The following is a 12223-nucleotide window of genomic DNA, read 5'->3' on the forward strand; positions in this document are numbered from 1 at the left end:
CAAACTAAAGCGTTCAGGTGTGTGATTTGTTTGATGCAAATTCTAAAATACAAAGACGGCAGCATTATTTACTGAAGTGTTTGTTGTGTGCCGTTTCAAAATCGCAGCATTGAAAAACTTGGCTGTTGCAGCTTCAGGAAATCTTGTGTTTTTAGAAGCAAAAGGCTTTGGCCCACATTAGTGTGACAAGCTGATTCATTAGTTCTTTGGGTTGCTGACCTATTGTTCAAGAAAGTATCTTGTATTTAGTGAACTGAGTAAGTGTGCTGTGATCAGTCATCTCACATAGAGTAAAATAAATTTCCTAGCTGATTATTCCAGTGCACAGCTATTCTCTGGACTTAGCTCGAGGTTTTTGAGCCTTGTTCTTTGTGACCTGATTTTTTAAATTTATTTTTTGTTAGGGTGACAAAAGAAAAGAACAGTCTTTGGCATTAAAACAGCTACAGTCTTGAAGCAAAACGTCATATGAGTGTCTGACTCTGTGCTCCAAATCCCATTTTAAAGATTGTTCCGACATATTTGCTCTCTTGGATAGTGACAGAAGCGATGACACACAACAATGGCCGTGATACAGATTTGGTTCCACAATGATGTACGGCTCATTGTAAGCACTGTATCTCAGTGGATGCCCCAGGCAAGGATTCAGAGAGGAGAATGCCACTCACTCTTCAGAATTTTCAAATGTTATTGACTTGGACAGTCCGTGAGAGTTAAAATGGATTCTGAAATCTCCAGTGTTGAACTGTAAACACGGACAGAGGGTGTCTAAAAGAGAGAAATTGGCTCTCAATTCACTACTGGGGGGGAAAAAAAGCAGTTTCCTAGTGGAGCGATTCCTGCTAACCAACCCTGGAAGTGTCCGCTCTTAATGAAGCTCTGTTGGCCCTCTGCACTGGATTTGTGATGGTGTGAATGTGTATCATAGATAATTAGATCCACTTGGTTAACCTTAGCTAAGGATTGTGGTGTGTTCACTTTTGGTTCTAAACCTGAGTGTGTAATGCAGAGATTGATGAATAGATAAACCCAGACGAGCTCTTAGGAGGGAAAAAGTGGAGGAGGCCGATGGCTTTTGTGCTCAGGGATCAATTTTCCAGGGCTAATCTCCTGCCTGTGAACCACCCTCTGCTTTCCTTTTCTGCCCCCCTTCTCCTCCCGCTCCATCTCCCTCTCCTGTTCGCTCTTTCTGATGGATCTCCATTGGCTGGCACAGCGCGGGGACTCGGCCATGCATGCAGCTCTGGCCCATGGGTGCAGTCTCCCTCTCTTCTCTCTCTATATATCTCTCTTTCCCTTCTCTGCTGAAGAAATATTCATTAATTAGTAATGGAGACTTTACAGAGCAGCACTAGTTCTTCCTCTCTCTCCCTCTCTCCTTGCAGATAAGGAGGAACTGGAGGAGAGGAGAAAACCTTCTGGACAGACTTGGTAGAATCCCCCTGAGCACAGTTGATCACAAGGCATTAATCTTGCTGTTTAATGACTGACTGCTGCTCTAATTGCTTATACACAGATGAGCAACTGTGTGGAGGGGGGCACCTCTAAAATCTTCCTAAGCTTTCACAAAATTCATTAAATTTATCATCTGTTTATAACACTCTGGCGCTCTTACGTGTGTTCAGTAAAGTGCCGCTGCTCTATTGTGCAGCTGTGTTATGTAAAGTGGAGTGTGAGATTTCTTATTAGAGCTCTGAGAAAGGTCAGCTCATCTGGGTCTGCTTCACAGGAGCCAGAGACACGAGTGTCCGAACCGTCAGCTGAGCCCATAAATCTTTGTCCAAATGAGGCCGCTCATCTTTCGCCCCATGCACTGACCGCCGCCCACCATGCCCCACAGCTCTGAGCGCTCACCCATCTGTTAGCATGCAGGAACCTAATCTGAGCACATTTCCACATGATCACAGTGAATTTATTCATTGAGTTTTTGTATCATGATGACAAACTGAGCCTCTTGGAATGACTGAAAACAAGTGGATCAATGAGCCAGAAACATTTAAAGTGGGGCTCTGAGAAACACTGATTAGTGTTCCTTTCCTGATTTGTAGTTATTAAATAATTAATCAAGTGACAATATGTATTATTATTTACCCTTGAAGTTATTGATAGACATGACTGTTACCAACTTAGATATCATTTAGGCCTTTTATCAATACTTGTGTTTTATCCCCGTATCGTTTAACGTGTCTCTGCTTCGTCATCTCAAACACTGAATATGTGCAGACACTGTTTTTTTCTACACAAGGTTTAACAGAATAGGGACCTGTTTAGACACGGACATTCATATGGACAAACGAAAAAAGTTGGATTGCTGTTCTGGTGACTGACGATTTCTAGAATCGCCAAGTCCCAGGAGAATCTGGACTGCTACTCATGACACTGTGGAGGCAAACGTTGTTGCATTAACAACAACATTTGCAGCATTAAGACAGTAATGGACATAACGTGCATTTCATGCACTCTGAATTTGCAGCTCGATGCCGTCAGTTTAGCTATGCTACAGGATATTGACATCTCCACATGGTCTTAGGTTGGTCTTGCTCTGACAGGCACATGTTGCATAGATGCATGAATCCCAGTGGACAATGGACTATTGATGTTTTAGTCAGCGAATGCTGATGCTAAACATTATGTGAGATGACTCCTCCCATACCTATTACAGCTTCATCTCTAACAGAAGCCTGATGTTTTCTTCTGAAAGCCTTGTTGACATTTGCTTGTTACACTCATCAAAGTAGTTAAAGCTACAACTGCTTCTGGTTAGTTTTGGGTATATTGCCATTTCCCTTGGTTTTACTGTGTTTATTGTGACTCCTTCACTCATTATTTAGTGTGGCTCCAGTGTCGGTCATAGCTCTGAATACGATCACACGCTCGTTCTAAATTGGCACTACTTGCATATAATTTGTGATCTTCGGGGAGTGAAAAGTGGTTACCTATTTAGGCAAACCTCATAAGCTGCTGCATGTTTAGAGGCTTGATGTGGATTAATGTTAATGTGAGCTGAGGCTTGTGTCCCAAAGAAGGCTAATGGGTGTCACCGAGGGACTGAGCAAGACAAGTGCAACATGGAAAACAAACATGTTGAGGGATTTTTTTTTTTTTTTAAGTGTTTTGGAATTAGTGTTTTTCCCTTCCCCTTAACCCTGTGTGGAGTAGTTACCTTGTAGTTGTGACAGTCGAGTCCATAGACACATGTCAAGGGGGAGTCCTCCATTAAAAATTGCCAAGCTGAGTCTTATCTAGCCTGGGAGTTTGCTCTGCCGATCATGTTTCAGCTTTTTCAAAGTCTTTGGATGTCTCGGGGAAGAGACATTATTATTTTAAGTGAGTGAGAGTCAGATGTGTTCATGGGAAGGAATGCTAGATTCTGACTGCAGCGTCTTCTGTCTGCCTGGAGAATGGTGCAGTGAGGTTTGCATGATGAACACGGGGTCGTTAGCTGCTCCTGATGGAAACCAGACTCTTGTTTTAGTGCAGCTCCACACTGGAGGGAGGGACTGAGGAGTAACAGGCGACAGACAGGGAGGGGGACCGACAGGGCAGATGTAGTCTTGGCAGGGAGAAGCAGATGGGATCACCATGGCAGATGATGTTAAAATCGGCGTAGGGAGCTTTTCTGCCAGTTTCACGGAGGGCCGAAGCAGGACACTTTGTCAGATCTTTGTTTCGTCATAGATTTTTGGCTTTACTGCTCTCCTGAGTCAACCAACTTTCCAATGTTATAATTCAGACTGAACTGTGATCTGTGAGTGGGAACCTAATACCATTTAGCTTCCCCTCATTCTTTCTCCTGATCTGCCGTCAATGCCTTGGTGGTCCTACTTTTCCTTGAGTTTTTGCCCTCCTGCCCGCCATGTCTCTCAGGACAGCCGGACCAGCTGCTAAAACACTCTAAGCAGGCTTGGTTGTTTAAAAAAAAAAAAAGTCTGGATCCCACGCATGCTTCACCCCAGATATTCTAGAAAGTGGAATGGCTTCAATACTGTACATGATTTATTTTTAATCTGCAATTGCTGGTAGTTTTTAATGGGAAATTGCTGTTTTCCTTCCTTTTTCCGGTGTTGGCCCTGCTTTTGTGCTTTCCGGACCTGATCCCTCAAGATATTTGTGCACCTGATGAATTGGTTTGTTTCTCTTCAAAATCGTTGAGTATAGCCTCCCTTGCTTGGCACCTAGCCTGAGGTTGTTTTACTTTGGCCGGGCTGGCAGGAGTGGTTTGAAAGGGGAGCTGAAATTGCTATGTCTAGTAGAGCTGAGATGTTTGGGAGTGGATTTGGTCAGGTTGGGGGATATATTTGATCTTTCTCAGAACAAATTGTTGCTTTGCATTATTTTATGGATATATTTACATCTAGTGAATTGGAGAGAGTTGGAATTGCGACCTTTTTTTCATTTGGTACCTTGTGCGAATCAGAATGAATCATAACTAGCATCCGAGTCAGTCACTGGAATTTCATTGTTGTACAGTATTTAGTGTGGGAAACAGTATACTGACTTTACTATTTGCACTGTGATGAAGCAATGATGTGTCAGAAAGTGATTGCTCATGTGTCATTTGCATGGCATCTTCGGAGATAAACAAGACGGACTGCTTCAGTTGGCAGGGTTGTTTATTTTTTTGACCCACTGCCAGAGGTTGGCACGCAAGCTTCCGAATGTTCTTGGACAGGGTGACCTCTCTCCTACGTGTCGGCTTCTCAGTACGTACCGCACTGCTTTTTCAGGGTCAATTGTCTGTTAAGGGATATTCACTTGTAGTTGCATGTTTTTCCTTTGATGCTCTCCTTTATTCACATTTATGTGATGTATTGACCTCAATGAGCAAAGGGAATATATAAAAAAAAAAAGAAAAATTCTTGATCAGAAAAATTTTTACTTACCTTAAAAGTTCAGCAGAAACCACAGCTTAACTCAGTGATACAATAAAAGTTTGATTTTCTTTTGCATCCCCGACATACTGTAGGCCGCCTTTAAGGGTGGGTCACACTTGGTATTTCGTTCGTCTGCTCTCACACACTTGGAGATATTTGCTGCAGACTTGACTGAAAGGAGCTTAAGTGCTGTAAGATGTGAGCAGTGGCTGTTAATGAGATTAGGCCAACGTTGGGGCAAGCACAGACTGTGATTCAGAAAGCAGCTCTGATACGGGTCCAACGGAGCGTCTCTTCATCCCAGGCAACTAGGTAGAGTTTGGAGGGCGACTCGTTATATTTAGACCAGTCGAATTAGCCAAGACATGATAGCCCTGTCAGACTTGGAACTTCATGCAGTTGTGAATCAGCAGATGTTTGTGTCTGATTCAGATCTTTCTTACAAGGATGATCTTTTACTTATTTATTTATTTATTTATTTATTTATTTTTTAGCTTTGTTGTTTGTTATGGAAATGTCTCCATCCAAAATGTTATCTTCTTTAATTTGGAGCAGCCTCACCAACTGTCTGTTTTTGGAAGGAACCAAAACTCACGAAGGAAAGATTACAGGAAAAACTAACTTAATGTGTCTTTGTATAGTGTGAGGTTTCACTGCTTCTTGGCAACAGTTTTGTAATTCTCACGAATTTTCCTGGTGGAATCAGACACTAGGCTCCAGAAACTGTCTTCATTGGTTGTTACCATGATGAGAGCAATGCTCAATTTAAAGAACCTCCTTGTGTACAGCAGGTTTCAAGGTTCATAGCATACGATTCACATAGTGTTCATACTCATCATTCAATGATCCTTCATACTCTGAACAGTGGTGTGGCATAACAGGGCCATCAGATCCGTGTTCGATACAGATAAAGTCTTGTACTTGTACCATTCTGCTGTTGTAGGCGAGTCATGCCCTTGCCTTTCTCAAGAGGGATGAATCATCTGACCATTTCACTGTTTCTCACATTTCTCTGCCTTCAGTCGGCACCGCTGAACTCTCAAACATGTGCTCATTTTTGTAATTAGGTGTTTTGTGCAGAGCAGCCTAACTGTATCTTTGTGGTTTTTGTCATGAGACTGATCACAGTTGTTTACCAATAATTATTTCTTCAATGCATCGGTGTCGCAGAAATCCTATTTCTGTAGTTGACACAGTTTCTCACCGTTAGACCAAGATTTTATGCTATATCTAAGTGAAACACCAGGCGTCTGAGCCAGCTTTGTGACTGAAGCTCGTGCCATCTGTGCCCTAACAACGAACCGTCCCTTACAGAAATCTTCCACCCATCTTGATGCAAAATGAGACAGAACTGAGCGTGCTCAGCATTTTTTTAATCTGCTACAGAGCATGATCGAACGTTAACTGCCTAATTGCACCATACTGTGTGCTGTGGTGGAAGCATCTGCTTACTCTTTCTCTCCTCTCATTTCTTCGGGACGTTGTCTTTACTGTGCCACCTGTATGTGTGTGGATGCTGAAGTCAAACATAGCTATTAATGGAACCGCTCTTTCATTGCTCTCAGTAGTATTTGTAGACGATGACAGATTTCTACTGTAGACTTCTCATGTCTTCTTCTTTTTTTTTCTTTCTGTACTCTACATTTCATGCAGACCCACTGTAAAGGTTTGAGTGCTTTTTACATTGAAAGGAAAAAGCAAATTCACTCTTGGCGGGTTTTTCTCGCTTCATTGAAAACACAACCTGGCTGCTGGTGAACTGTGAATTTTCTGTACTCTCACACTTCTAAACCCTGGTATTAAAAGTCAATGTGCGGAGCAGCTGAAAGCCTCTGAAACCTCCACAGCCTAAAAGCAGGCAGCAGCAGCGGGTTTCTTACTTAACCTCTCTTTCTGTCTCAGTGAGCTCGCTCGTGTTTGCATTTACATGGCCCGTTGGCCATCTTTCTGTCATGTTGCTTCAGACCCGCTGCTTTGCATTTCAGGAAATGTGCAATTTCTGTATCAAGGTGCTCAGAGTGTGACACTCATCAGATAGGGAAAAGTATAACTTTGTCCCAGTTCTTCTTCAGTGTGTGCATAACTTACCTCTACACCTGATTAGCCTACAGCTACATTTGTTTATTTCTACCTACTTGTATTTATTAATTGTTGCTGTACTTAGATATTGCAATTATTGAACTCTTCTATAAATTGCTCTTCAAATATATATCAAACACAACCCTGTTTCTTGATATGGTATCACTGTTCTAACTCAGTAAAATAAGTGCAGTCCCGTCGTTGGGTTCCCAACTCAAGAGAGAGAGCTCAAGCAGTTTGCATCAAAGTGGCATCATATTTTTAACTACAGGGCAAGATGAAGTCTCCTTCCAGCAAGTCAGATGTGGGTCAAATACACAACCAGGAGTCTTCAGAAAGTCGTGTTTATCCACAATTGTTATTCTTGTTGCAGCCTCCACACTCAGGCCAAAAGACGGTGGGGAAACGTCTGTCTTCCTTTTCAGTTCAAAGCTGAAAGTAGCTTCAGGGCTAACTGGATTTGCCTGACTCAGCAGCCAGGATAGAAAACACAAAACTTATGTTTTGACTTGTGTCACCTTAGAATTTATTTACATTTAAAACTGTGCATTTAGTGCAACTTTTCATTTCTTGCAACACACTTTTAACAAAGTAATTTGTGTTCCCAATGCCTGTAACATCACTGAACATGTGACATTGTGACTGAAAACAGCTCAGTGCAACATTGTACCTTCTTGATGGTTTATCCACTGTTTAGCTCTGCTACATTTCCGAGTTGGATTCGGTTGGAGACAGCCTGCCTCGTGCTATTGCTTCACAATGTGCAGCAACGGTGCCACTCGGAGTTTAATCATGCACTAATTAACCAAATAAAAACTATTCTGATTACAATTAGCAATATATTTTAATAGGAGATGACAATTATTGCAAAACAATTTTATCTCAACACAAGGCAAAGCTCTTGATGGATATATATATATATTTTTTTGTTTAACTTACATCGTATATAATGTGACAATATGTTTGATGTGACAGTTGGCGCTCCCATATGTCATGTTGTAAATGCTGATGGATGTCCCGATTAGTAACTGTGCCAAGTGTTAGCCGACGTTTTGCTGTCCTCATTCCATTCACAGCAGCATCACGCACTGTCGTCACCACTGTTGTAAATGGAGTTTTTCTGCTTTTTGTGATTGACACGGTTTTCCCTGGAGAGAGTCCTTACAGGTTTTTAAAAGTGGGGTGGGGTGGAAACCCTCCCACGTCTTCACCCTCCTCTCATTATTTCACTCCTCTTGTTTTTTTTCCTTTCTTCCAGCCGAGGACGATGGGCTGTGGGAGAACGGCCTCTCCTACGAGTGTCGCACTCTGCTGTTCAAAGCCATCCACAACTTGCTTGAGCGCTGCCTCATGAATCGAAGCTTTGTCCGCATCGGCAAGTGGTTTGTCAAGCCCTACGAGAAGGATGAGAAGCCCATCAACAAGAGGTATGTTGGCTGCACTTGTTCCTGTCTAAATTTGCTTTTCTCCATGGCAGGGGTCTGCACAAGTACCTGAACTCTGGCTGGTTTTTATGTCACTCTTTAAGTTTGTTGTTGTTGGGCTCAGATAGGCTGTTTTACCCACTCAGCTGGCTCAGTGCTGCCTCACGGACGCACAGGGTTACGGTTTTATGTGCTATTCAGTGTCGAGGCTATTAAATCCTCACTCTCACTTTAGGGCTTCTGTTCCCACTAAACACTTGACATTACATGTTGTGACATTGCTACTTTAAATAGAGGCTCATATTAAACAGTATCCAGTGAACAGGGAGGTTCCTGTTTGCTGCAAATCTTGACGATATTGTAACATTAGGCTGTACGGTCCACATTTAACCCAGGGCAGTGGTTGGCAAGTAGCAAGCAATTCAATATCTCAGATTTCTTGAATGAAAAGTTAACGTTTACTCTTTTATAACATGCCATTTAGAGTTTTCTTGTTTACTGGAGGTAACTATGTAAATACCGGCCTGAGAGAAATGCCTATAAACACAAGCCTGAAAGCAATAATTTGCATCTCAAACACTCGTAAGTGGCAGACAAAACATGCCATCTTTAAAGATAAAAGTGTTGACATTTGAATGAAAGTGGTCACTGTTTGTGGCGAGTGGATCAGTTACACCGCTCTGACAAGTCTTTTTTTTTTTATAGAATGAGTGTTAACATACACTGCTGTAATTCTTTCAAGGGAAACATGTAATCTGCCCTTGAATGAGACTTCAAATCAAAGAATTTTTTTCTGCAGCTGCATTTACACGGTCACTTTTTTTGTCATTGTGATTGGATTCCGTGCGATTGCGATATCAGATTGTCCTTTTCATAGGAACACTGAATCAAATGATCGGGAAGAGACGATAATAAGGTCAGCTTTGGATCATGCTTTGCCAATTGCGTGAAGCTTCATGCGGTGTTAGGAATGTGCACCAAGCTCTAATCGTAAGAACCAACCTGACAATTGAGCGCTCCAGAGTGTCATCACTCAAAGGCATAATCCTCGTGCGTTTCTGCTGTTACTGTGTAAATACAGAACATTTCTGAAATAAAAAAACACAGAAATGATGTTTCTGCCTGAAACATTATGTAAACAGGACCAAAATGACATGATCTTAATTGGATTGTTCATGCCTCCTAAGGGGACGTAAATTCCTCAAAAAGAAAACTTGGGACTAAACTGCAGCAAATATCAGGTTTCCTCACCTGTGAACTTTTACTTCTGCCATGGGAGAGTAGTGGTTGTTCAGCAGTAGCTGTTTAAAGGTGCTTTTTTTTTTTATCTGCCATAGTGGAGGCAAAACAAAAGTAAATAGATCCGTCTTCATCTGGCATTATTGATGTTTCTGAAAACCGCCTGGAAGGAGCTCGGGCCAGATCAGGTGGATCAGCTCGCCACATTCATACACACTGCACTACAGTTGTGATATGAGAGTATTAAAAAAAATGCTGAAAGAGTCGCCGTTGCGCCGGCCCGGTGTGCCTCCTATCTCTCCTCTTTGCTCGGAGTGTGTTTGTGTACACAGTCGGCTATCTGCTGAGCTGGATTTCTCGCCGTCTGGGTGTATTGATAACGGATGGCGACGCGGTTAGTGAGGATAAAGTGACCAATGCAGTTTTTTCGGCCATTATACCTCCACCAGCTCCCTGATTTAACCTACCTCACCATACCTCCACTTTTTACAAATGGCGTGTTGTTTGAAAGCTCTTATGGAGACATTTACCGTTGTAATGTGAGCTGCTTCTGCTTTGTTTATTTTTGTATAACAATTGCAGGCTAATTCACCTAAGCATCTTGCAAACCCCCGGCTCTACATGCATCGGTTTTGTTATTGTTACGAAGTTGCCGTCAGTTGCAGATATAATCTTGTGTGTGTGCACAGACACGTGTTGGCCAGAACGGCTGCGCAGTCTGCTAGAAATGTCCGAAGCGCCTGCTATCTCCAGTCAGCTTGTCACTATCTTGAACACAGTTTTTCTGCAGACTCTCTCACAGCCGATCACTCATGTTGTCCAGAACAGGTGGGGTATTCTTTCATTCTAATGGCATAGTAAAATACAGAAGAGCAGGGAGAATAATACCAAGCTGAAGATGGTGTTCTCTTAAGCTGTGAACATGCCCTGTTTTTAAATCTTTACCCAGTATGTTGATGACACAGGGCCTCAGTCAAGGGGGGAAAAAACACAATGGTCTTTTCCTCTGCACTGGAATTCACAGTCCACCCTCTGTCTGTGTCTGGCTCGCTCCCTCTCTCTCCTTTCCCTTTCCCTCCACCCCCCCTGCTGTCACGGAGCAGACTGGGCAGGTTATAAATAGTGGTGCAACCACCCTGAATCTCAGTTGTCGTCAAGGATGTTTTTCCTCTGTCTTTTTGGTGCGATCCGCCGTGGCCCAGCCACGCCGGGATCTGGACTAACAAAGCACCACCGAACCGCATTCACTGGACCCCTCGGTACTATTTTGTCTGTTTGATGTTGCTGCTGTGCCCTGAGCAGAGACTGTGACAGTGAAGCATTTCCTGAGCTACCGTTGATGCACGGCCGGGGTGTTCACAATTATTAAATAGCTCGGGCATTGTTGGTTTCTGGAAGTAATGCAGATCACAGAAGCCAAGTCCCGTGTTCTTATCCTCCTTTGCATCTTGTCTCCTTGGAGATGTTGAGGCTAGTCTTACTTGTGCTGCCACAGAGCAGTGCTCACCCGGGGGGAGGCTTCATGCTCATGGGTGGCATGATGCTGCTTTTTATAACAGCGCTGAAATGTTACATCATGAACAGTGACTGACTGGCGTCAATGGGAGCGGGTCTGAAAATTTCCTGGGAATTTCCACGTTTATTGTCCAGAGAAAACCGCACTACACTGTACATTGTTTCATTGTTCAATCCCTTTCCTTTCCCCTGCTTTAGTAACACACACTAAACAGATTGCTGAACATTGTTTGCCAGCACCTCTGCTCATCTGTCTCCTTTAAGCACCTTGTTCACCTTTCATTGACAAGTAGGTCAGGGACTATTAGTAGTGCTTCCCGTTCTAAACTACAAGTAGATTTGCAGCGAGGAGAGCATCCTCAAAAGCACCTCTGTCATAAATTTTATTTGCACAATGAAATGGTTTCACTGTGAATGCAGTCTTTGGGGTTTGAGAAAGGCAAACATTTCTAATCGTGTTTTTTAGATGCTGAGCAAGACAGAGCCCCCGTTTACGTGACGTGTACTGCCAACTTTTTCAAGTGAAAACACAAAACTGTCGTTGGTTTTGGGTGTCCATTTACCAATGTCCTGACACAACAATACCCACTAGTGGCGCAACATGATAATTGCATTGTTGAAGAGCCGCGTTAACAGTGCATTCATCAGTGCAAATAGTGCAGTGTGAGGAGAAACAAACTGTGGTGCATTGATAAGACTTGTGTGATAAATCATCAATCGCAAAAATAGGAAGATGGTGCTCTTCTGTACGACATTTATTTGCAATGACTGTGTCACAGTTATCAGCCTGAACTTTTTAAAAGCGTTCTCTCACAGACATTAGAGAGCTCAGAATAATAAACAGTTGGGGCTCGTCTTGCGGCTCAGCTCGGCTCTGCTCATGGGAAACACTGGATACCCCACTGATCATCAGACTGCTCCTGTGCTGCATCCAAAGTTTCCAGTTGGCCGAGGCTGCGGCCAGCTGACAGCGCTCATAACCTCAACCCCAGACCTCAGCCTGTGTTGAAATGCTTACATCATCTATCTGCCCCTCCTTCTCAGTTTAACCAGACATGCGGTACGTAAACAATTCTCAGAGTATGAATATGG

The 12223-nt window shown here is 43.0% G+C and overlaps 1 protein-coding gene and 1 long non-coding RNA gene across 2 annotated transcripts in view; one reads left to right on the plus strand and one right to left on the minus strand.

Moving 5' to 3' along the window:
- Nucleotides 1–12223, plus strand: part of med13a (mediator complex subunit 13a) — a 79834-nt gene that overhangs the window by 15182 nt on the left and 52429 nt on the right. The window contains exon 3 of the mRNA XM_030100181.1: nt 8212–8380. Coding sequence (XP_029956041.1) covers nt 8212–8380 — 169 coding nt within the window. The remainder of the gene's footprint in view (nt 1–8211; nt 8381–12223) is intronic.
- On the minus strand, nt 8211–10032 carry LOC115394888 (uncharacterized). The gene is made up of 3 exons (XR_003932187.1): nt 9629–10032; nt 9380–9465; nt 8211–8347 (listed from the first exon to the last, which is right to left on the minus strand). It is a non-coding gene; the product is annotated as an uncharacterized LOC115394888 (long non-coding RNA).

Source organism: Salarias fasciatus, chromosome 10 (assembly GCF_902148845.1).
Source record: "Salarias fasciatus chromosome 10, fSalaFa1.1, whole genome shotgun sequence".
Classification (NCBI taxonomy): Eukaryota; Metazoa; Chordata; class Actinopteri; order Blenniiformes; family Blenniidae; genus Salarias; species Salarias fasciatus.